At 39.8% G+C, this 26,978-nt stretch overlaps 1 protein-coding gene and 1 long non-coding RNA gene across 2 annotated transcripts in view; one reads left to right on the top strand and one right to left on the bottom strand.

The window, feature by feature from the left end:
• Window positions 1–26,978, bottom strand: part of LOC120714343 — an 873,031-nt gene that overhangs the window by 589,994 nt on the left and 256,059 nt on the right. The window lies entirely within an intron of this gene.
• On the top strand, window positions 651–23,153 carry fam163ba (family with sequence similarity 163 member B, genome duplicate a). Its single transcript, XM_040000502.1, has 3 exons — window positions 651–1,704; window positions 17,781–17,896; window positions 19,478–23,153. Exons 2-3 carry the CDS (start codon window positions 17,804–17,806, stop codon window positions 19,913–19,915), a joined length of 531 nt encoding a protein of 176 aa, XP_039856436.1. The 5' UTR covers window positions 651–1,704; window positions 17,781–17,803; the 3' UTR covers window positions 19,916–23,153.

The raw sequence follows: 26,978 nt of genomic DNA, 5'->3' as shown, positions 1-26,978 counted from the left end.
GCAAAGTTACATAGAAAAATTAGAAAAATACTGGAATAAGATAAGATAAAGATACTGTACACAACTGTACACAATAGAACAGAATAAAATGAAATACTATATACAATAGAATAAAATAAAATAAAATACAAATACAACGATGATAGAAAAGAGTGGAGTTTAATGAATGCTTTGTTCCCGACAGAGGAGCGGTTTGTTTTTCCAACTTGGCTGAACCATGGGGATAGGACACGTGTAATTTTTTAAATAATCTTTATAGATTTGGCTGCAGCATAAGCGTATAGCATGAATGATTAACTGCGGTCACTGTAAGTGGGAATCTTAATTAATCTCCTCCCCTGAATGTGGCAGGAGCTTCAGGGTCCCAGTGTACATAGTGAAGGTTACTTCTCGCCACCTCCTCACCATGCTCATGTCAGCTGTTATTTTTTTGTTGTTGTTGGGGTTTTTTTGTTTTTTTTGGACAAGTGATAATGCAACTAATTTTATATCCAGTGCAGTTGTGTATCAGTGCATGTTTGTAAGTGGGCTTAAGAAATTTTGGTGACATCTTTTAACAGAGGAGCTTTGCATGCCTGGAAGTCCCGCCAAACACCTCACGCACGTCAACTTGGAAGTCGAAAATCAACAGCATGTTGTTTCTCTCTTTTAAATCCCCCCTTCTCTCTAAGCACCCACAGCCAATCTGAGCCTGTGACTAAAGCGCCATCTCCCAGACTGTACACTCCAGGCTGCATTTAGTAGTCTCTGGGTGTGCAGGCACTGAGCCACCTCTGGATTTAAAGCGCAGTTTACTCGTTTCCGCGCAGTTCCGGACATCGCTCTGAAAGAATCAGCAAACGTACGGAAATCCAACAGCTACCAATACTCTTTGTGACCACTTATCTGCAGAGACTTTGTGGCTTTCTGCTGCTTAGTCGCATTTTTTAAGCGAGAACGTTCACATGCGGATCATACTGTGAATAGGAAGAAAGGGGGGAAATCCGGCGGAACCTGGAGTAGCACAACAACAAATATCTGACCTCGACCTCCCTGGACGGTACTGAACTGGCTGTTGAAATAGAGATGGCGAGATTTCGCATCACCCCGTCTCCTCCTCCAACACACATGCTGCCGAGGCTGATGATGATGTTTGCGTAGGAGTGTTTTATTTTGCGGACAGCTTCGGTTAACCAGTAGGAACCGTTCAAACAACTCCAGACAATCGGTGGATGGAATTGTGTGCTGCTGCCTGCCTGCTTCAAAAGCATCTTCCACAGATCACATCATACCATTGTTACCGGAGTGCTTTTCAGTGGTCTCTCTGCAAGTCCGGAACTGGAAAGAAAATGTTTTGCATGGCAACGCTGTGCGTGGAGAAGTAGTCTTCAGTACAAAGAATACGAATGTTAAAGGTGGACATTTTTTGTTTGTTTGTTTGCAAAGGGCGTATCTGCTCGTTTTTAATTATCAACTAAAGAGGAACCAGGCCCGGTGGGTTTTATTTTGACCTGAGTCGAACTCCAGCTCCACTTTGATCGCTGGCACTTCAGCGTTTAGTTCATATCTTTACCGACATTGGAGGCTTTTTTTCTCGGCGTGTTCACCGGTGTCATTATTCGTCACTGAGGTTGACAGACTACAGCCTGCCGAGGTCGGGACCTGAGCCCCAAGGAACCACCCCTACCCTCAATGTGACCCGGCGAATTCCTCTTATCTCTGAAGGTAATGCTTTACCCTTGAAGGAAGAAAGATGTTGTCCCACGATGTTTCCTTTGTGTTTCTTTATCGACTGTGATTATCAAGTCATGCATGTTGTTTTTGTTTTAGACATGGAGAAACGATAGATAGATAGATAGATAGATAGATAGATAGATAGATAGATAGATTCTAATTTCAGCACCACGGAGAGAGGCAGATACTTTCCATATGTTAGGTTGGGAGAAGTCTACTCTTTTCCACATTTCAAAACTTGAAAGTTGTTTACATGCACTGTGTACATGTGGAGTGTTTTTCAAAATCTTTAAGTAATTTAACACAGAGAGATGCCTGTATGTACAGACACAGTATAAAGGGTAAAGGCAGAGGGCAGCTTCAGTGCTTTGTATAAAACACATGCTGGCTGGCTGGTTTGCCACAAGCTGACAAAACAGCATGGCTTGTGAGCCACAGCTACTGTCACCAACTGTTAGCTATGGTCATATCCAAACTGTTGTATGCAGATATTTTTAGGCTTGGTGCAAATGGATCTCCAGCAGCATAAAAGCCCCGCAATGCTAAAATATCTCACTACATGGAGTTAAAATGACAAAATTCCTTAGGGAATGGCGCACATGACGCAACCCACCCTCTAGTGATTGTTTTGGAAACACTATGGTGCCTGTAGTAGCAATTAGCCAGCTAAAATGTCAACTAACCAGTGAATTTGGGCAAGCTTTAACAGTGTTTTGGTCTAATAATAGAAATTATTTTAGTATTTTTAAAACTTTTTAAAATCAATTTCATTCCATTTTTTTTTCATGTTTTTGCTGTTAAGTGGATGGTTGGAGGGATCAGAGGAGTGTAAGGAAAAGTTATTCAGTCTTATGTTAAGCTCTATTGGATGTTTTAACTACCCACGAAGCAACAATCACTGTTCTCTACTGTCTTGCTATATCCGCAGAATTAACTTGAAGTCACTGCTTGTGTGTGTTTGTTTACTTGAGCTCATATTTCTAAATGTCTTACTTTCACCTGCACTTGCTGCACTTCAGCTTTGCTATAACAGGAATGGTTGGACACTTACTTAGAGTTATAACTTGCAGACCTTGCCTCCATGGCAGTTCACAGGTACTTCTGTGAATCTGAGACTGTTACTGTCACATGTTACCATATTACTTTAAGCTAGTCAGTTTCTTACAAGAAAAAAAATATAGATTGTCATTTTAGAGGGCCTGAAACAATCAACAATAAGGTGGGGCTTGTGTTCCCATAGCGACCTCCTCAATGGCCCTCAGATTAACCTTGGCCCCCAGGGAGAGGTGTTATATTCCAGCATGTGTGCACACACAAACACACATTCAAACACACTGAAGTCCCCCTCTGAGCATAAGAGACTTGTCTGTCTTCTGCTGCTCTACAAGCCTCATAGTTTTCACAGCAGCAGCAAGATGAGGAGGACAGAGGGAGCTGAAGGACAAGCAGGATGAGTAGGATGGAAAAGCAAATTTCAAAGACAAACAGGTGATGAAAAAAGATGAGGAAAGGTGTAGAGAGAAGAGCATATAGAATACAGAGCAAAAGGAATGGAGAAGCAGAGAAGAAGGAGGAGGGAAGGCTTGAATAGACAAGTGTGAATGCAGTTACAGAGGCACGTCTACTTTTTCGTGGGCTTTTTCAAGTGTATTCACATATCAGCTTAATTACTGTTAAAATGCATTATATTGGGAAAGGGAATCATTATGGCTATGCTTTGGCTGACATGGAGAGGGGGATTGGAGTGGATGGGTTGAGGCTGGGGGAAGGGAATATTGCTGTTCACTGATCATGTTAAACAGTCACCACCCGTTCCGCCCTCCATGCATCACTCGTCCCCTCCCCCTCAGCATCACATTCTGCTCTCCCCTTTCAGCTACACCCTGACATGCTCACACATCCCGCTCAGGCACAGATGTGTTCCAACACAGAGCCACGGTGTGGCCAACACACATTCAGCCACAGGCACATACGTGCACGCGGGCTGTTGGTCAGCTGGACTCATCCCTGTGAGTGATTTGTAAAAAACTGAAGCTCATTCAAAAGAGAAGACGAAATGTGAGGGAGGTGTGGAAAGAGAACATGAAAAGGGTGTGGAGAAATAAAAAAAAATCCTGTGCTTCTTTTATGACAATCCCTGTCTATTATATTTGTGCATGCCTTTGGACAGTCATAACTTACTGTTCTTCCATACAAGGGTGCTGCAGTGGTTAGCACTTTTATTTCACAACAAGAGGGATCTGGGTTTGAATCTGCTGGTCATCTGAAGAGGTTACATTGAAGAGGACGTGATGTCCTCTCACTTTTAGCCGTATTTAAACACACATGATTATCTTTTTATTCATGTTTTTTCAAAGACCGAAGAGGCACCTTTCACCTTTGACTTTTGAATCAAGTCTCAGTGTTGCTTAGATATCTGGCAAAATCATCTTCAGCGAGGTTTAGAAGGCAGCAATCATGGTCTGAATGCACTGCTGTGCCGAACACATTTGCTTTGCCAAAAGGCAAAGCAAATGTGTTCGCCAATTTCTCCTTTACCATATGCCTCATTTATATAGGCACAGGGTAGCAAAGCCAGAAATGACAGGTGGAAGAAAAAAGAGAAAGAAACGGGGAAAAAAAGGAAAGCGAAAGAGAATGAGTAAAATAAAAAGGGGGAACATATGAGAAAAGATATAAATAAAGGACAAGCACAAATAATTTCACCAAGTTTTTACTGTGTGTAAATATAAGTATATATGTATAAATTATTAATGTGGCATTCTTACACAAAAATCCAGTAGCATCTAGGGAGCATCACTACATTTACTTCACAAATGTGTCAATTTTTTAGATAGTCAGACAAGTTGTAAACAAACAGTTGTTTACCTAAAACAAATTCCAGTGTATTATATCTACAAACTCGTAAACCCCAGTTAAGTAGGTTTTGTAGGCAAGATCCTAGTTGATACTGGCAGCAGTTGTTCAGAGATACTTCTATTACTGTCTTCAGTTTGAAAACCTAAAAGGGAACGATAACAAAGGAAAATTGGGGAATCTCCCTGATAATTTACCAGCTAAAAATCAGTGTTGATGACTCAGCTGGAAGACCCGAGCTACAAAAATAAGATCCATTCTGTAAAGAGACTAAATTTTTCAACTGTTGGGCTAGTGGCCTGTCTATGCCCTTCAGCACTGTATGTATATTACATAAGAAACCTAATGGTAAGCGGCACATTGCTCAGACTAAGTTTACAATTTGCATTGCATCTGTAATCTACAGTATTCATTGCAAGGGAGCCTCGGGGCGTTCTCATTACAGGCTTCATGGTCCAAAGCTCTTTCCCAAGCCTCTACGCTCATCACTGGAGCATGCAAGCATTGCTGTTAATGTTAAATCTGAAACTAAAAAGTGCCAAATGTCTGCACACTCCTTTGGAAATTGATGACGCGAAAAGGAAAGACAAGCAAGCTCAGCAATGTCGTGAATTGCGTTACCATAAAAGTTATTAAACAAGACAAAAGTAGACATTAGAAGAGAGTATCTTATTCATAAATCTTGTTCTCTCTTTCCAATGTGTTGTATTGTATTACTCTTTTTTTAAATTATTCTGTGCTTCATTTTGATCTGCTTGGAGATTTACATACAGAGAGTGAACTGGGTGAAGTCAATTCAGGTACAATCAGGTTGAAACTTTTAGCAGTAAACCACCCACTCAAAAAATGAAATAGGCGATGCTAAAATGTCACTCTGTAATAGCCCCGTCGCCATAGTAACTGGAGACCCATTCATACTTTTAGACACACTGCTTCTGGAGCGCTGACCATTAGCACTAACAATCAAGCCATCACCAGTCTTAAGCTTAGCACATTTCCTTCAACCGTCCACCTTTACGTTCCACTAGACGTGGGCATTCGTCTCAGCCTCTGACAGCGCCCTATGCAACCTTTGTATGTCTCTTCTTTGTTCTCTGCTTATTTCTGTATTTCAACACCCTCCTTTTGCTTGTGCCTTTCCCCCGAAATTACTGCTTCTGCTAATTTCTCCACTGAATTTACTTTGGTGCATGGATTTTTGAAGTAGGGAGCTGGAAGGTTGATCCAGCTGCTTAAGACATTTGCATTCTCACATGCACCCCTGTGACGTAATTTTTAGAAAAGATCAATGCTGCAGTAGATGCATAAAAAAAACTCAAGTTTTATTTTTTAATGAAAGAAGCTTGATGCTACAATCACACAGATGTGAGCAGTATATTGTTTCTAAAGCGGCATGTTCAGGAGGAAGAAAAAGCAGAGGAACTTTGTGTCAATGCAAAATATTCATGTGAGTCACAGTTTAATTTTTTTGTGACTGTGTATATTTTTGTGTGTATCTGGTGGATATGAGCCCCCATAGGGCATTTTTCCCCCCCATTTGCCACAGCTGTGTGATGAATTCACCCATGCTTCAGATGTGTAGTAACTAGCGATCCTCCCGAGAATTTTCCGAGTTACGTAACTTCTTGTAAATGTGGTTGTTTGACAGACTCAGAATGTGCAAAGTGTTGCACAGCAGGATCTATCCATCTCCGTGTCAGCTGCAGTGTATTTGCCTGTAAATGGCACTATTGTTCAAAGTGATGCTTAAAACAGGCCACACCACTGCAAGGCAGTGTATACCAGCTGAGCACAGAGTAGAGAGGGAGACAAAGGGAGCATGGTAAATGGAAGGAAAAGCTAAAGATTCAAAGAATGGGCATAAGCAAAGAGACACAGAAGGAGCAGGTGGAGGAAGACAGAAATAGTGGAAAGCAAAAAAAAGGAAAGAGGAGTAATGGGGATATAAACTAATGAAGGAGAAGAGCTGACCTTAGAGAAAGCTTCCTGGTAAGCACAGAAAATAAAAATGTATACACAGCCCAGTTTAGCCTATTTAAAGTTGAGCTACAACCCAGTCACTGTGAAGACATGCACTAATAACAAAAACATTGGAACACTAGCAGGGGATTACTGGGCCTTCTTTCAACACCGATTCTCTTCTCTTCTACTCACAAACCATATGTTGGCATCAACAGCAACAGCTGGGGTTTTGGAGAACTTAGCGCTATGATGATCAGAGTATGCTGTTATAATATGAATTGACCTTCATTACCTCTTGTTTCACTACATTTACCGTGGTATCTGGCTAGATGTGTGTGAATGTGTGTGTCCCTCAGACGCTGCATGGTACATTTAATGCATACATTTAGATGAAATATCAGATGAAATATCTATTATCCAGTGTGAGGACATTGCGATCGGGTTGCCTGTCCTTGACTGAAGAAAAGTTGAGGACTCAGACTGTAAAAACAACCTCCCTCCCTCCCTTCTCTCACACAAGGACCACACAGATGACTGTTTTTGAATTTAAGAGAGTACCTTTTAGAGAAAAGAGGGAAAAATACATGGAAAGTGTTGCGTGGGCTGTTGAAAAGATTTCAAAGAGAGGAGATTTATGCTGGTAAAAGTGAAGCGTTTCAGGTTGCTTCAACTTAAGTTAAAGTCAAAAGTACTGCAATGCCACAAAAACTATACGCTCATATAATCCTACTTGTGTCACTCATGTTTTCAGGACACAGACCTTGGACTGATCAATGTGGGCATGTGCTTTTGTTCACCACACGCTTCTTTTTGACAAACTGACAACCTGTCACATACTGGGCGTAAACATGCAAGAAAACCTTACACAGTATGGGGGTTTGCATGCACTGCACCTAACAAAACTGAAGCCCAAACTTACGATTACCTCTGAGCTGTGAAGGGACTTCAAGCAGAAAGTTTGAACCATTTCCAACAGATTGGAAATGGTTGTTTGACATCACGGCTTATGTGTTAGAGCATACGTGTCAGTAGACGGCCTCTCTGAGACGCACGGATGCATTTCTCACCAGCCAACCAGAACTAACTAACCGGCTCCCAGGTCAAGAGCTAAAATTCAGTGAATCATGCTGTTTGCTCAGGAAGACATAGCAGAGTAGGATAAAATTCTCACTGCCGAGTGTCAAGGAGCAAAGGTCATTTAATAGCTTCCTAGCTAATTAAGGGAAATGAAAATGGAATTATATGTATTTAAAGGCATAATAACCTGAACAGACTACGTAGCCTTGAGGAAGGTTTGTGTGTGTGTGTGTGTGTGTGTGTGTGTGTGTGTGTGTGTGTGTGTGTGTGTGTGTGCATGTTAATTATGCTAGAATGAATTATGACTATTGAATGTTTTGTATGAAAGTATTAACCTATTATAGGGGCAGACTGGGGCGGATCATCACCTGGTAATGTTTTATACAGCTGTTTTATACTCATGTCCTAACAGAGCTCTGAGTGTTACAGCAAACTGTCTCTGTTGTCATTGCAATTCCCCAGTGGAAAAAAATAATAACTGAAATAACTGAAAATAACTGAATCTATAAAACTAGCACCCTGTTTTTAATTCAAAGCAGGTTGCACCTTGCAATTAACATCTTTAATTATCAATTCCTCTCACATTGTTAATAAAGCATGTGCAAAGTTCACTGCAGACTTTAAAGCATTTCAACTTGTAATATCACTGCATGATGAGCTGGAGAATTTAATTTAAGATCAAAGCAAGGATTTATGCATAACTACTAACTATGCATAACTACAAAGAGTCAAAATTGATTGTAAGCCATTTTTATGAATTAGGAGTAAACCAGAAGCAGTGTAACCAACAAGTGACCCAAATTGAATAGGCATCTATATGTGCACCCCGCCTCGATTAAGGGGCTTTGCTTGGTGCTAAGACTTTAACCCTTCTCTCCACACATACGTACTCCATACATTCTCTTGACAGGAACTTAAAGCTTTCTAACTTGCGGGACTAACAACTGCTTTTCAATTCATCAGCTATGATTTCAACCGACTGTAAGATCTGTTAGTCGACTTCAGCTCTCTGTGGCATCAAGATTACAGCCTGTCATTCACAGACAAGTGGTATGATTTTCACAGCGGAGGGTAGAACAGGGTAGGGCTGTGGGGAGGAGTAGGAAGTGCAGTGGCAGGCTGACAAAATGTGATTGTATGCAATTATTTTAAAATGATTTGAAAATGAAAGCTAATTTCCTTTAATATGAGAGGGCAGAACAATAAACTGACAGATAGATAGATGTCGTACTTTTTTGTCCCATTTTTATCCACATAGAAAAGGGAAACTATAGCTTTTACACCGTTCAAGACCCTTGAACACCCTGCTGAGAAGTGTGGGGAATAAGTGTGTCTGCTTCTATCTTTCAGTATTGCGTGCACTTTAACTTCTGTGCTTCTTCCACACTGATGTGATTAAGACACTTTACCTGAGCAACTCACAAGAGAACACCTATAATGAAATCACTAGAACTAATGGCTTCCTCCCGTGGATTGTAAATGTAAAAGGACATCATCAGTGAGATTTGTATCTAACAGGTAAATAGCCTGTTTATAGCTTCATCAGAACAAAAAGTGATATTATTTATTCCATTTGAGTGTCTCCAAATGAGAAGTTTGTTGTTTTCAGCGTATGCAACATATGCAAACATTTTGGCATCCTTTTTTTATTATTATTCGTCATTATCTGTAGTGGATTTCTCCAAACACTGAGACAAAACCTAGCATTTTCTTGTTGATAAATGCTGAAGTGGGTGGTGCTGCTTTGAAAGCACTTTGAGTAATATATGCTCACAGGACATTGCTTGTTAGGGCTGGGTGAACATTTGGCTACACAACTGACTTAATTCTTCATGAAAAAGATTCAACAAGGTGTTGAAAATATTCCTCTGAGAATTTGGTCAATATTTGCATGATAGCATTACACAGTCGTTGCACATTTGTCAGCTGTCAAATTCCAAAGGGGCCCTACTGGATTGAGATCTTGTGACTGTGGAGGCCATTTGAGTACACTGAACTCATTGTCATGTTCAAGAAACCACCTCAAGATGTGATTTATTGCTTTGTGGTATGACAAAAGTGGTTTAGCATTGTTCTACGTGTTGTGCATTCAGAGATGCTCTTCTGCATAGCTTTGTTATTTGAGTTATTGTTGCCTTTCTATTAGCTCAAAGCAGTCTGGCCATTCTCCTCTGACCTCTGGCATCAACAACACATTTTCTCCCAGTGAACTGCTTCTGAAATATTCAGACCAGCCTGCCTGGTGCCAACAACCAAACCATGTTGAAAGTCATTTAAAATCACTTTTTCCCCCTTCTGATGTTCTGATGTTCAGTTTGAAGTTTTGGAGTCTTGACCATGACTACATGCCTGAATGCACTGAGTTGCTGCCATATGACTGACTGTTTAGATATCTGCCTTAGCAAGCAGTTGAACAGATGTGCATAATTACTATCATACTAGTATTATAATATCATGATATTGTACCATGACATTGCCAAATATATACTCCTAAAATAAATTGGGACTGCTGTTAAAAAACAAATAGTCAACGTCTAAAAATGCTATTAGCAAGGAAGGAAAGTCATGCCCCATTACTTTAGTCCTTGCACAACACATTTAAAGTTATAGGAGTACCTTCTACCTCAGTTTGCAATTTGAACTGGAAGAACAACTAAGCAAGGTCATTTAGATAGATGAGACACATTTAGCAAGCTGTATAATTAAATGGAGAGACCCCCAGGTCACTGTTAAGTCCTTAAAATGTCCTCATGGTGCTATATTCACACAAGCCAAGAGCCATTTTTATGATATATCATTCATAGAGGGGCACTAATTACAGACATGTTGCCTAGGTAATGCTAGGACACACAGGATGGATGAAAACGATTGCTGTCTACCAAAGAAAAAAGCACCTCAGTTATCCTGAGCTTTACCTCAGGATAGGTGTGTGTTGTCATTATTCTTGAAGGTGGATGCAGGGACACAAATGCTGGCAAAAGATATTTTGTGCACCAGGTGATATTTTATGCGGGTATAGACTGAGTCAGGGACACAGAGTTGAGTAATGCCAGTCAGGGTCACCCGAGAGGATAATGTAGAGCAGGTTCATTTAACAAGGCTAAAGGAAAAAAGTAGAAGCCATTTTAAAAAAAGAAAGAAAGAAAGAAAGAAAAAGAAAAAAGAGTGCACTTCAAACTCATATTAGGAAAAGTGAATGTGAATTTTTTAACATTTGTCACTGCCTGCATGCGCTTTAACATGTTAAACAAACTAGAAACTTAAGTTGTAGTTTTTCATGTAGTTTTTAAAGAATTTTTTAAATTTAATTCAATATTTCAAATTTGATTGCCACATTGAATTTTATGATTATTGCTCAAAAAAACTGGCTTTGATTGCAACAATCTACACAGTCATACTCTTGCAGAAGTTAACCTTGGAAGTGTAGGAATAAGGTTCATTGATCGCCATGGATAAAAGATTAATGCAACGCTCATAGGCTCGAGAGAATCACTGCATTCCTATAACACTGATGGACTGATACTGAGCATTATTAATCCAGATTAACATTACCCACAGTTCAGTCAGAGTATATATTTTGCAAGTAGTCTTCAGTTTCAGCTGACATGTTAACTTGTTGCAGTTGGGGTTTTTTTGTTGGGGGGGGGTTATGCAGTACAAGACTTTCCTATTTAAAATTGACAGAGAAAGCAGTGGGGGACACAGACAATCTGACTGTGTCAGTAATTGAAAAATAAACCGGGTAGCATCTGCAGCACTTTCTCACAAATTTACATCCAGGACAGAATTTTTGAGAAGAGGGTATGGACTGGTGACCCCACCCTTACCCCTTTGTCAAATGGAAAGGCCCAAGCCCCAATGTGACTTTTAAACATGATAAAGAAAATGTATAACAACTAATTATCTATTTTGATTATGCAAACAATTTTTGGAGATGCTGTATCAGAATTTCAAGAGCAGGACCACGCCTCCAAACACGCTCCTTCATCTATATAGGTTCACCCAGTTCTGCAAGCTGTCATTCTCGTTTACGTGCCCCACCCTCCCTCCCCTTTTCAATTCTTTAACTTCTTCACTTCGATTTAGTACACGGGGATCTGTCAGGCCCGGGAGCCGTCGCCAGTCCCCTTCAAGGCCTTCCCCAAACCGCAGCTCAATTCATGTCCAAGCATTCACCTTTACCTACTAAAACGCTGTCAAACCTAAAATGAGGACGTGGGCCCAGCTCGTGAAACATGATTTATATGCAAATCTACATACAGCTCAAAGAGATTTCACAGAGATACACAAACATCTATCTATCAATAAGAGCTGCTCTATGGTGGTAAAACACTGTATAATAGGAAGAAAAATGTCTGACATCCTTCAAATCTGATCCAGTGGAAGCACGGAGTTCTCGCATCTCTCACACACATCTGCACCAGGAGGAGTTGTGATCTGAGAGACAGACACGAGTGACGCAAGCGAGGGGACATGTTAGCATGAAAACACAAAAAGATTAAGATGAAAGATGAAAAGACAAAAACTCGGGGAGTACAGATGTCATGGAAAAAACAAATGCCAACAAACACAGGTTCCTGTTCTCTTTTCTCATTTTTCCTTCCATCCTTACCTTTGCCACATGAGCAGAGCAGTCGACGACAAGACTCATTTTAACAAAATGAGAAATCCTTGATTCAAAGCTTCCAGTTTAAAGTAACACAATGTGCTGTCCACTTTTACATTTCTCTCTATTTCACTTTTTGATATCATGACATCATTAGAAGCATTACTTTTGATTAAGTTCACAGTGTGGTCGGCAGAAATTTTGACTGTGGAATCATCTGAAATAACTAATTAAAGTTATGAATGCAAAAGGAACACATTTCCTCTGTGTGTGTCATGCCTGTTAGATCACAGGTTTCAAAAAACGTTTGCAAATGATACACCTATGCATCCCCACTCTCCCGTAAAGCTTCTCTCTCTTTGAGATGCACTTCAGGAATTGAGTTTCTGACCTCATTTTCCAGGTCACAGGCAGGAGGACAGAAGAGTGGTACAAAAATGGAGAAGTAAGGCCACAAGATGTGCTTTTTACAAAATTAATACAGAAACCAAAGCCTCAAAAACGAAATGACGAACAAAATGACATAATGTCTTCCAATAAAAGTATACATCCTGCAGGTTGAAATTATGTCATTTATACTAGTTGAATGCGCCCTGATTGCACAGCTTATTAAAGAGCAAGGACTCATTACGGGCCAAAAAACTGTAATCAGACAGAGTTGATGAGGCATTGTTGTTTTCTGCGTGTCCCTATATTCATATTTTGGAACTTTGTTACCAGTTAAGATTGTGAGATTGAAAACTGGAGCTACTGGAGCAGAAACGTGAGCACTTCTTTCGCTAAATAATGCATACTTCTCAGGAGGCTTTGGATCTTGTCATTTCCGTAAAAAACCATGTGTAGGTACACTCTGTCGTTGTAAATGTGTGTAAAATCACCCTTTGACAGCTACCATTATAACAGAGCTCTTCCCATTGTTCTCAGGGCATGTTATTGTCTCTTGTGTGTGTTACTCGAATCCACCACCTACTGCGTACTTCTTCCCCACTGAACTGAAAGCCTGTCAGCAGCCATTATTCCAAGCAAGACCTTTTGCTGTGATCCCTGCCATGTTTCATCGAAGCGTGGCATTTTATTCCAAAGCCCTCTGTCTGAGCATGTTAGCTACTACTAAAATTATTGCATGTGAGTGTTTGTGTGTGTTTGTGTGCGAGTGTGCACACGGCTATTCTTCTTTTGCCCCTAACTCTTGTCATTCCTGTGGACGAATACCAGCAAAAGCAGCTGAGTGGACAAGATTGCCTCTCTCCAGTATTTCACTATTTCACAATGGGGTCTGGATTGCGTATATGCACGCGTCTGTGCGCGCACGAGCGTGAGTGTGTGTGGTTAAATAATTAACACTGTTTGTCGCCTTGCTGCAACACATCGCTCACACACTGATCTGATTAATGTAGCCCCAGGAGATACACAGCACCAGCCTAGCCTGCAGAATGAGAAATGCTACATGCACGTGTGTGTGTTTTTGTGCACACCATAATAACTTTCATGAAGGAATATCAGTGAGAAAAGTCAGAAATCAGCTCAGTCCACAAATCATCATTTGAGACAAGACAGAAAAGGATTTGTATGACACCGAGTCAGAATTATGTGCACGCAGTCCTGATCATGCATGTTCTCATTCTTTTGGCCTGGTGCCTAACAAACCACTTCAATTAAGCAAGCTGCAACTGGCACAACAGTCTTTTACAAAGGAACTTTTTTGTATATTGCACCTACACATGTAAGGAACATTTGATTTCACATATGGGCTATTAACACTTAGACCCCCAGGGCAACAGTCTAATTTTGGCAGTCCAGCTAATTTTTCTCTTACGTTGTTCATGCTTATATATCAGGGGTGTCAAACTCAAATACACAGTGGGCCAAAATTCAAAACTGGAACAAAGTCGCGGGCTAACATTAATATTTATTGAAATATATTTATTCCTCCAGATATAAGAATGAATCTTTTCTTATGGACTCAAACACGTTTTGCTGAAAAACTGAATATGGAACAAGCAAAGCTTAATACTAAACAATATATATATTAGCTGTATAATACCAGTAGGTCAGCTCTGATAGTAATTTGGTATAGCTTCGCAGGCCAAATGTAATTAGGCTGCGGGCCAAATTTGGCCCGCGGGCCAGAGTTTGACACCTATGTTATATATGATGTGTGCTGATGTGTGAGGTGTTGCTGAGAATCTCACACAATGTTGAGATGCCGAGGATTGACGATGGGGATCCCAGGCCTGGCAGATCCCCCTGGTACCTCTGACAGATGGTGATAAGACATATGACCGCAAGGCAGCTGTTTGGAGCTTGGCTCTATGGTTTGATTTTTAAAATTATTCATAAAATATAAACAAGTCCTACAAATAAAAAAAGAGGACCTATACAGACACTCTAGCATATAGAATAGTTAGTAATATATAAAAGTGGTTGTGACTGTACTTTTGTGATCAGGGCTCCTTGACTTTGGAGCATGCTCTCTGAGCAGATCCCACATGCAGAGTCAGTGGTTTCTTCTTTTTTGACTTACTTGTGTTGTCTTCTTTTAATCTTTATTACAGCTTTTATTCATTTTTTCCTTCACTGGTATTTATTTATTTATACTTTTGGAATGTTTTATTTTCTGTTCTTTTCATTTTAAATTTATCTCACTATAACTGGAATTTTATCTCAGTCTTGTTTGAGCTTAATGTTTGGCTTTAAGATTCATTTACATTTAGAGGATGCATTTTTAATTGTCTGTAGACAAGTGTTATTTTCTAAAACAAACAAAAAAACCAACTAACTTTCTATTATTTTATTTTAAAATTTAAATGTAATTTTGATCATTTCCTTTTGAAACCTGTTTTTTAGGCCGTGTACTGCTCTATGTCACCATCTGCTGGTGAAACAAAAAAGACACTAGTCAAGGTTTTCAGATTGAAAATTGATATTAAGGTCTAAAAGCCCAACACTGATGATCTGGTCTCATGCTGAGTTTGCACTGAAGGGATTCAGACTGCTGAGTATAAGCAGCACTAATTATTAGGTGCTTGAGAATCTGTGTTGGTTACTTAAATGAGGCCACACAGGCCTACACACATAGTGGGATCATCTGTTACGCGATGTTGTCTTCAGTCGTCCTTAAATCTAATTCCACCTTTATAAAGCTGTGCCCTGTGGTCTTAAAAGGATGCAGGTAAATGCTGCAGACTAAATAATACTCATTTATACTGCCCCAGCACCCTGAACATATAACTTTTTAATTCATGTGCCCATCTTTTTATTATTATCATCATTATTATTATATATTTATTATTTAAGAAGTCTTTAACTTTAATAATAACTGATTATTAAAGACCAGCATATCATATTTTAGGCAGAAACTATTTTTTGTCAGAGCAACATTGGCTTTCATCTTCATATTGTCCATGAACATCCAGGATATTGCCCACAGATTCTGGAGAAAGATGATAAATATTTAACTTTGTTGACTTGCTATTCATTCAGCTTATCTATTGCTTGAAGCTGGAAGGTGGCAGACAATTGGTCTTTAAAACAGCTGCTTGCAATCATCCAAAAGAGCCCCTGCAGTAAGAGTGGCCCGGAAAAAAGTAAGGTTGCAGGTTATAAAATCAAATAAAACAGGGTATATTTTTACAGTATTTTACAATAATAACAAAATGTTAGTGTAGCTTTAAGCTCATCAATAAATAAATAAAACTCAAACATTTCAAGGTCTGATAGTCTGCACGCAAATCATTAAACTACTAGGCTTAGCCTAGCCACTGTCATTGTTCTGTCACTTTTCTTATGCACTCTACTAAATAAAGGTGCAAAACATTGATACACAAACGTTGCTTAGCGCCACCTGAACATCCTGTTCTCTTATTCTCCTGGCAACCATATTGCCATCGAATCACCACGTTTCCCTATCAATTAAACTAGAAGCCTTTAAGGCCAAAACGCTCTGTTCTTTCTTGTCCTCCATATTGATTTGGTTGGTGCACTGTGCGGCCTGCAGATTGAATTAGAGTCCAGCTGAATTGAAGCTTGAGTGAGGAGAAGCTGTGCTGTGTTTGTCGATAGGGCTGGTAGCTACCATAGAGACATCTATTCTGACTTTATAAAGCATCTCACATCATGCTGAGAGATTATTTTATATAGTCTACGGTTTAAACAGTTTCACTTAAATCTAATGACTGTGTGAGAAGGTCACTGTGTCAGGTGTCATACTAAATACCAAATGCCCAGTAACACACAGCTGACAGTAAACTTAATGTGAGTAAGCTGATGGATGCTCAGCATTGCTCACATCATGTTATAAAAGCAGAAGTCAGGGTAAACTGGATACTGCAAGATTTGGTGGCAGTCCTGTTTATTTTTAGTATTTCTTTTTTAGTGTTTGCCCATGTCACATTCAAGTTAGATCTTGACAACATAGACCTATGCTGCAGTGTGCTTGTTGCTGTTAATGGCTTGCACCAATGAGTCATAGCTTAGCAACAAGCCTGCTGGCCTATTTTTGGTTTCAAGCAATTATCCACAATGTAGTGTGTTGGTGCGGTTCTATGGCACTTCCAGATTGCGGCTATAATGAAGGGAAAAGGTCTGTGCCCTCATCTGATAAGTGCCTTCAAGGTTTTTCAAAAATATTACATATCACTGAGATTGAATAATAACATATGAATTATACACCACTGTGTGATTACTTTCACTATTTTAGCGTCTTAAATGGAACCACGGAGCTAATGGACCTGTCTTCTTATGATATTCTGTAGAATTCACGCTGCATAATTTCCACCTTGATGTGAAATGTAAACCAAGAAATTTCAGCCAACAAGTATCGATCAGAAATACTCCAATCTGACTTGTGGCTTGGAAGCTGTGAATCACATAAAAGAAGCACTGTAATATGCTATAAATCCACTTTCAAATTTCCTGGGTTTGCATTTGCATTTCTCTTTGCTATGACCTTTGACTTAATATCCGAATTCACAGGTCACGGCTGTTTACTTGCAACAGTCCTGCTGATTGATCTTTTGATGATCTGCTTTGCACACCACCTCACATTATATTGTTTTTGGACGGGTTCCTATCAGTTCTTTGTTGAACCACAGCAGCATGAAGAATATCTCGGTGAGCTTGACTGCAAATTTTACTTGCCGCATCATTTCTCCAAACTGACTGCACCCAGTTGTTGTTGCATCTCTCCTCATCTATCTGTGCAACCGTTTACCTCGTTCCTCTCGACATTTCTGCAATTCATCCTTTTTTTCCGTCCTCCCGCTGAACAGATTCTCCCCCTCACTCACACACTTCGTGTTTCAGTCTGAGATGCTGTCTATATTATAAGCAGCACTTGTGGGATGATTCTATTACATGTCTCCTAGCTGCTGGATAATTCAATAAGCACCACTGAGATGACACACAGTTATAATCTACTTAATGAAGCTACTGAACTGATGAATTGTGTGCCTTTTTGCTCCTTCATTTCACCCCGTACCCTCCTCTATGCTCCAACTCTTTCCACCCACCACCACCCCCTGTCTCTTCCTTTCTTCCCCTCCTTCCCTCCTCTTCCTCTTTGCAGGGTGTTGATGGAGAGCAATTCGAATGACAGCCGGGACTGTGGTCATCACTGGTGGAATTCTAGCTTCGGTTATATTACTCCTTATCATCGCAGTACTGTGCTACTGTAGGCTGCAGGTGAGACTTCATCATCTGTTTTGTTCATTCTATTTACTTTTTGCAGAACTGCAGGTAAGAGATTGTACTTTGAGTTGAGTAATTATGCTGCTTTAATCTGTAAAACTATGCTAATGCATTGTCAATTGTATCTGATTCTAGTGGAAACGGAAAACCAATTGAGAGCAAGGTTTTCAAAAAAAAAATTAAATTACACAACTGATCATTCAAAACATAAAACGGACAGAGGACAAAGACCCCCGGCTCTGTCAGCCCAGGATTAGAAACGCATTACAATTATTGTAAGTTCATCACAATTTGAACAATCTTATTTCATTTTTTGTTACCAAACAAATTGTATGAAAAACAGGAAAGGAATCTTAGCAATCACCTAAAGTAGTTTTCAGCGGTCTGTAGGCGAGCTAAAAATCTACCTAACGTTGTTGGCTGCTGACACACATCAATACTGGCATTCATTTCCACACCTGTGCAACTGAGCAAGATGTGGACAGCAGGCAGAATGGCAAAGATTTCAGTAGTGAACAACAGCCTTGGAGTACAGTATGTGTTGGGACACGTCTTTCTTTTCTCCCTTCAGAAAGTAGAGACTGTCATTTTTGGCACAGTAACAACCATGCCTCATTTTAGCAAGGTAATAAACAAGGCCAAGTGTTTGCCATACGTACTGACTTGGACATCTTTAAGCACTGGTTGATGAGTTGCTGCTGAGGTAGTTGTCTTTCCCGTCTCTGCTGAGGAGCTGTTAAAGTGAAGGTTGAGCTCTTGGATGCCTCCCTAACAATCAACTCGAGGAGGATACCTGGTGGTTCCACTCTTCTTTCATATCACAATTATTAAGGCCTAAGCTTTATAAATGGTTTTACACATTTGCTCCTTGTCTCACAGAGAATTCCTCAGTTTTCTCGATTTTCATGCTAACATTCAGCATTACCTGTGGGAGTTTGCCACAGGTAGACTTCCCTCAGGTTCTAATTTATCTGAACCGGTTTTGTCGTGCAGTAGCAAAATCATTTTAATTAAAAATATGTTTTCATTTCTCTCTTTTAAAGAAAATAGCCCCCAAAATCATTGTTATTAAGTGTGAATTAGTTAAATTCATATTACGTGTACAAAAAGTGAAGGGGCCTATGAATAGTAACTTAGTGTGTGTGCTGTGGGAGTGAAAAGATGAATAAGAAGCAAGGTTTAAAGCTTCTCAGATAAAAGCACTACATAAATGCAGTCCATTTACCCTGATCCTCTGGGAACCCAGGTAACATAGCTAGAAGGGAAACTGTAAGATCCTTTCCTGGCAACATTTCTCTGGATCAAAAGTAATCCCCAAATTACAGCAGATATTAGATGGCAAGATGCCAGGAATTAATTTGAAAGCTAGGTCATACCACAACCATAGTACCTCAGCTGAAAACTGGAGTCTGTTTACAACACAAGAGAACCCCTCAAGAGATAATTGAGTGATCATTGAGACAGCTCTTTCTCGTGCACATTTGACATCATTTGGTACTTTTTCTTCTTTCTTCTCTTGTCACCACTTTTTTCATCTTTGCCCATCTCCCACTTTTGTCCCTCTGTTTCTATCAGTATTATTGCTGCAAGAAGGAAGAGTCTGAGTCGGAGGAGGAGGAGCCAGACTTTGCCGTTACATCTCACCTCCCGCCGGTTCACTCCAATCACAACATTGTGGCGGCTACAGCCGCCGCCTCCTCCATCCCAAATGGCCCTGCCCTTTTTTCCACCCCTCCAATGGCCAGGAAACTGACACGATCGCAGACCTTCTGCCCATCCTGTACACACTATGAGATGCCTTTCTACCTCCAGCCACCTCAGCCGCAGCTCCACCACCAACCAGATGGGTTGAGGAACGGAGGGGACCGGATCAGCTATCGCAGTGTCCAGCAGCAGGATCTGGACCTGCCAGTGCCTGTAAACATTTCAAACTATCGTAAACCAAACCTTGCCCGTTCAGTTACCATGAGGGACATGTTCACACGCAGCTGTAGCATCAGCACTGATGTTTAGCTGGGTAAGGTTTAACTCAGTTTAAGCTGATTCTTACATTCATCTGAATGGCCTGGGCTGGACTGGGCTTGAGTGAGACTGTGTTTTTGTCGTCTTGACCTGTGTAGTCCCATCTAGTCTGGTCTCATTCTACCAGTCACCTTTTGCAGAATGGAGGACTCAGCTGGCTCTCAGGACAGTTTTTTCAAAGGTACTATGCTCAGGTCCTCACACTTGGGCCAAGACAAAGTGTTTAAAATGTTAAATTACCAACAACATAAACTTGTTTTGAATCTTTTTTTTTTTTAAAGATTAATTAATTTCTTTTATGATCTGATAAAGTCTGTGTTGCCCTACTTCCTCTGGGCTCCTCTACCGTGGCCTGTAGGATAGGCAGATTCATGATGTGTCAAAATGATGTTCAGTAGGGATTTCTCTCTTCCAGAGCTGCTACAAACAGAATATGATTAGGAAAAGTCCAGTGTTTCCCTCTCTTATGATGGGATTATCTGTCTGGTCCTCCATCCACAGATTATAGAGGTTATGAAATATCACTCACAGCCAGTGGAGGAGGGAGTGGGTTGTTGTGTTTAGCTGCCACTCCGCAGATATTTTCGACAGACGTAACTTATGCCATAACATTTTAAGACGTAAAGGGCTCACAGAAGATTTCCCTCATCCTTTCATAGAGTCGCATAGTTTGACGAAAGGCTGGTTTCTTGGAGCATCAAAACACAGTGTATATACAGTATTTTACACTTCAGAAGAGAAAAATCTCTGCATTCTTGCAGGCAGTGTGGACTAGGTGCCAAAAAGGTTTTTGATCTTCATTTGTGTGCATATATGTGAGGATACCGGCAAGCGTGTGTGTGTGTGTGTGTGTGTGTGTGTGTGTGTGTGTGTGTGTGTGTGTGTGTGTGTATCTCAATTAATTGTTAGCAAGTTTTATTCCATCCAGTTATACACAACAGGTCATCCATGTGTACAATGAACCCAGAGGTGGGCTGCAATAACATTTTATTGTAAGGGGTGAAGCGATTATATTATTTCTTTAACCTAAATTTATCTTAATGCAAAGAATGACCCAAACAGATTAAATAACAAAGAAAATGGATTTGCAACTATTTTGTACCTGTTTATTTTACTAATTAATGCTATAACACTGACTCAGTCAGAAACGCAAAACATTTTTACAGCAACACCGTAAGCTTCCAATGTGAACCCGATTATAGTTCTTCACTGAAGTTAGTGAACGTTCACTACATTCTTTGTGTTCTGTCTGATTTATTGATGTATGGATTCCTGGGCTAAAGATTCACCTTTAAAGGCACATCTATAAATATTTAAGAGGCCATAACATACACTGTAGTCTCTCCCCTTTCTCCATTCATTGGACTGAGGAATATATGCTCTTGCTCCAAGGTACTCAGTGTTCCTTCTTGGGATTGTTTTTATTTTCTGCGCTTGGCTGACCGGCCTGGCTGGAGGGCTAATTTTCTGACTGGAGGAGCAGTTGGTGACTTTTATGGACAGAGAACACACTAATAATAAGTTAAATCATTTACTGCTTGAATTCAAAAGAGGAAATGCCCGTGGTTGTGGGAGGGACTTGAAGTTGATTGGATTGTTCTTTCTGGACCCACCTACCACTCTCTTGCAAATGGATGGTAAATGCTGTTGTACTTCTTCTCCCTTTTTCTGTCTTTTTTTTAAATTACTCATTTGTTTTTTCCAAACTGTGAAACAGTGAGTAATTTGGGTTTTTTTTAAAGTTTTTTTTCCTTTGTAAAATGTGCTTTCCTGCAAATACACTAAGCCACAGTACACACGTTTGTAAATCTAACTTTGCGAGGACATTCATCTACGTTCCCCGGTCCCTCATCCTAACTGTCACAACTAGCTGCCAAATCCTTACCTGTGTAATCTGAACCTCATTCGACTCATAACCTTAAAGCCAAGTTAAAACAACAAGTTAAAGTTGAAAAAGCGGTGAGGGGCACAAATGTCGTCCATCCCAGTACTCTCTCAATTTTAAACTTGTCCTCACAAAGATAGCCATATAAGTACACTCACACATGCAGACATGCAGACACACACAATAGTTCTCAATGTTCTTATTTTTTAATCTAAAACTATGTGACAGTTGCACAGGAAATTTAGTGCCATAAGGAAGTATAGAAGAAATTTATTATTATTATTATTATTATTATTATTATTATTACAAGTGTACAAGTGTATATTGAAATGCAGTGTTGCTTTTACCTTGAAGTATTTGAATTACTTGCTTTATTTTATGATTCAGCTGGTTTTTCAGACTCGGTACAGTACTGCAGAAAATGTTTCTGTTCTTGTTTCTAATATATAACTGACAGACACATTGTTGCTAATAAAACAGTATGAAAATCTTCCTTTTTCTCATTCTCATTCATCTTCTAGATGAGTCACAAACCTCAGGGGTCATTTACCGCATTCATATTTGTGCATGAAGATGCCTGCGTCGGTGAACTTTTATACAAAATTGAGGCTTTTCAGAAAAAGATTTCATTAGCGTGCATTAATGTAATCAGAATGTGTATAGCACACTGGACACTACTAATCGCATGTGATCTTCTAAATGCAGGTTAAATATCAGCAAGCCGAAACGCTTCGTGTGGAGGAGAATTCTCCAAGCAATAAATGTAACTAATTTTGTCTTGCAGGAATAGTTTTGTTGAGATTGCTCTAATGGAAAATTATTTTTTCTTTGTATTTCAGGGTTGTTGTTTTTTTGTTTGTTTTTAAGCAGCAATCTAATTCTGTTTCATTGGGTGTGTATGTTGCCAGTTTGTTGTTGAAGGACTTAATGAGCTGACATCTGTGGCTCATATTGGCTCCAAGAGGGATATTATTGTTATTGCCATGGACCATCTGAAAATTGTGCTCTCTAAAGCTTACATGTGTAAATATATCTAAAGGTGAACCACTGAACTTACTAATATTGTTTTTCAATATCAATTTCAGCTATGCAGCAACAGATCAAACAATAACATAAGAAAGCAGTGATTCCTGCTGAGGCTTGGACTACAGCAGGAGCAATAAAGTCTGTTTATATACAGGTTCTGTCTGCCCTTAGGCAACAAGGTGAGAGCCATGACAGCAAACACAACTTAACGGGAAGGGTAACAAGCAAGAATCAGGAGCAGTCAGATGAAAAAGAAACAGTTAGAGGCTAGGAGATGATGATTAATGAAAAACCATTCAGACATGTAGGCTAAATGATGCAAAAAAGAAAATGCAAATCTTTATTTGGGCAATAAACTGAATGAGTAAGAGAGGCATGGCAAGTAATCATACAACGGGAAAACAACTGAAAACTATTTCAGAGAGGAAATAGGGGTAGTTATTAGAAGGATGAGTCAGAGGACATGAATGAAAAATAGCACCATACCACAGAACACACAGACAGATGGAGGCGTAGAAGAGCTGATTTCCAATCCAGAGCTCCCTGGCTCAGACATGAATAGCTATTTTGTGATGGCATTAACACAACAGAACTGCTTCAGACATGAAAAACCTTTCAGATTGTGATGGATTCCCTTTGATGTGGATATATATTCAAACTCCTACTTATTTCTACATGAATTGCCAGCACTGTAACAGGGAATTACTGTCACACTAGCATTCCACCCACAAGACAAACTAGCAGGAGATGTGTTTTTTTCTCTTTACAGTCAGCATAATTTATATGTAGTGATACTAGCACCAACAGAGACAATAGTGGACCATAAGTTGCACGGCAGCTGGATAGCAAAAAGCTTGATTTGCAAAGGTTCAGTGATGGTGTATTTATGTTGGTTTGTTATACATTTACATTTTCTAGAGGGAAAAAAGTCTAGAGTCTGATCAAATTTGATCTCATTTTCATGTCAGCATTACTGCTTATGGAAAGGAAGAATAATTACAGATCAGCTATGAGCCCAGCTCTGTCAAAAGTGAAATCAACAAAGGCACGGATGATGGTCTGAAAAGCTAAATATAAACAGATTTCACTCCTTCTGCAAGCTGCCTCTAAGATTTATTCTAATCAAATACCAAAAATCTATTTTTGAATGGATCCCTTCAGGCTATTTATTTACATCTGTACTTGTGCTATATTTGCGTAAATGAGAGGTTGTGCGAGCTATATGAATTATTTAGAGGAATAATCACCTGCAGCGTAAGTAGCAGGGCCTTTCAAAGTTTATTGATGTTTTATAGTGTGCTTTGCATCATCCACTTCAACCAGGAGCAGCATGCTCACTCTAACGTACTCTGTCTGTCCAGTGAATATCTGCAGATTTCTCTTACTCTGTGCCTATGTTACGGTCCCTGACCCTAATTCCCCAGCAGGAGGAGCTGGGAATCCATGAATTATGAACAGGATAGATAGGAAATTTTCCAGCTAATATTCCAACCCAAAGCTTCTTGCCTTTTCTCTTTTTCCTCCTCATTGCCCAAACTGTCATGTTCCTTGCACTTCACCTTCCTATTTCCTTTTTCTTCTCCAGGAAGACCTTTTTTATACTTCCTTTTCTTGGGGCCTGTTCCACTATGCTTTCTTCTATTTATCTTATAGGATTGAAGAACATATTGGATTGAAGAAAATGAGATTTAGACAGAAAAAAGTTAGAAAGAAAGCAGTTAGTTAGAGTCTGTTGGAGCTGCCGGCATCAAATGATGCACCCATGTATGTCCCCGATAAAATTCACACACACACATCAGTATTCTTGAAGTGTGTAGGTGCACTTCGGTCCAACAACTCACATTTGAAATGGTTGATTTATTACAGCAATAGGTTACACTTCGAGTTTGGTGTCCAGGCACTGAGCTCATTACTCCCCACAAATAAGATGCACATAGAAACTGATGAATAAATATCCCTCCACCCCAGTGCTCACAGGTGGATGCTGGGTTGGTTGAGGGAGTGAAACAGCACCCCTTGCATCGCTGCATGGTGTCAGAGGGAGAGATGAGAAGTTCTGCAGCTTCATTACACTGCCAATTTGGGAGGGTGCATTTGGTACATGATGAGAGGAGAGTCTGGCATATTCGTTTTTATGATACAGTGCAGTACAAGTTGCCTGCCTGAGCTAGTTTAGATGTTTTCTTTGGTTTTAAACATCGACACTATGACCAAATGTGGCAACTGTAACCAAATATTGCACAGCTGGTTGCTCATAAGGTATTATTTCTTGGAAATATTCCTATATATTTTCATCCCTAAGACTCTCTGCTACCAATGTGGACATCACACTGGCTGCTAGAAATACAACCTACATTTAAAACCAACCATGAATTGATGAAACACTTTGCTCAAAGTATAATTATAACATACAGACATGCACTGGCATTACCACTGTTATCTTGCTATGAAATCCAAGCAATTTATCATTAATGCAGTAATTTGTATATATTCCCTTAATTTAACAAAACTTAGACTTGGAGATAAATGATCTTGTCGGGAACAGAAACACACATCACTCTCTGATTTTTACTGCTGTGTCAGAGATAGGCAGAAATAGACATCTTCCATAAATCTCTCTTTCCCACACGCAGACATGACTGCATGCTGGAGCCATTACTGCCCAGTGTGTGTAATATTGCAATTTCTGAAAGGAGGAAAGGGCATTCCTCCTGTCTGAATTTTTCATTCCCCATGCTCTCTGTTTCTGTATAACAACCAATAAATAAGCAATGAATCCTGAGAACATAACGCAAAATGGACTGGATTTTATGTCCACCACACCCCAACATCAGCTCCCCCTAGATACACAATTTGTCTGTCTTTCTCTTCCTGCTTCACCTGCTTTTTTGTCTCTGTGAAGACTTTTTGATGTTTTTTTTGTTTTGTTTTTTTAAGAGTTAAATCCTTTAATGTATCCCTCGTCCTTTTGTACTAACCCAGTGAACTGAACTGGAAAAAGTCTGGTCCAAATATGTGGTGAAAAGTGTGTGTCTGTGTGTGCGTGTGTTTTTGGATTGAACGTGACCTTTTGCTTTGATAATCTACCACAGATTTAGATTTAGAGTTCTGGTGGCTTTGAATCTATCTGAGAGGCAGCTTGTTTGGTGAGCCGTCTAGAGTAAACTCTATTTAGATTAGTCCATGAATATATGCCACAGCATATCTCTCTGATTATGCAATATTCTTTTCAGTCAAGACGTGTGTGGGTTGTTTCAGACAGGGGATGGGAGGGGACGAGGGGGATGAAAGAGAGCCTGTAAGTGCTGTGAAAGGAAATCAAGTGAGAGTTGAGATAAAGAGGGAAATAATGGAGTCAACTTAAGCAGTACTTTAGCGCCATCTGATGGTGAGTGCAGACATTGGATCGTTGCAATATTAATATTTTTTTGGTCATAAAGCAGGGGTGGACAATTAACTTTCTCAAGGGGGAACTTGAGAGATTGGGACTGTTGTGAAGGGCCCAACAATCAGCTGAAGTTTTTGATTTTAGCACCATTGTGCAGCCCGCCACAACAGTCCCAGTTTCTCATGTGGCCACTTGAGAAAATTAACTGCCCAATGCCTTTCAAGGAAACTATTCTTCAAACCTTTTAGACATAGTGGTGGCATCTGTGCTGGACGTGTGACTGGAAACATTAATTAACTACTGTTTTACTCCAATGACTATATCATTTTAGAATATATATAAAGCTCAAAGAGAATGTATATTTAAAAAAAGAGTCAATAAAAAAAGAAATTCTAAAAATATACACAATGGGGTCACTATGGACTGGCCCTGGTCACTCACTATGCACCCCTCAGGTGACATACTTGTACAACTACAAGTAAAATAAAGTCATACAATTTGTTAATGAAAATGTCGTTACAGTAACAGCAAGTTATTGGTGCAATAATTGGAGCAGGGTGGCTGAGGAGCGGACTGATTTTGGAGCACGTGGACCTGTTCTAAGTCTCTTTAGGACTAAAAAAAAAAAAAGGTCATAATCACTTGTAACTTGCACTTGAAACCGATAAAGTAATGTCTAAGCATGGATCAGTTTAAAAAGCCGTGCAAAAATGTGTTTTCTGCGAGATACAGGGAGTTATTATTTTAACATTTTC

This window comes from Simochromis diagramma, unplaced genomic scaffold (genome assembly GCF_900408965.1).
Source record: "Simochromis diagramma unplaced genomic scaffold, fSimDia1.1 OVJJ01000596.1, whole genome shotgun sequence".
NCBI classification, from domain to species: domain Eukaryota; kingdom Metazoa; phylum Chordata; class Actinopteri; order Cichliformes; family Cichlidae; genus Simochromis; species Simochromis diagramma.
The sequence above is the reverse complement of the archived record's forward strand: the minus strand, read 5'-3'. Positions and strand labels throughout refer to the sequence as shown.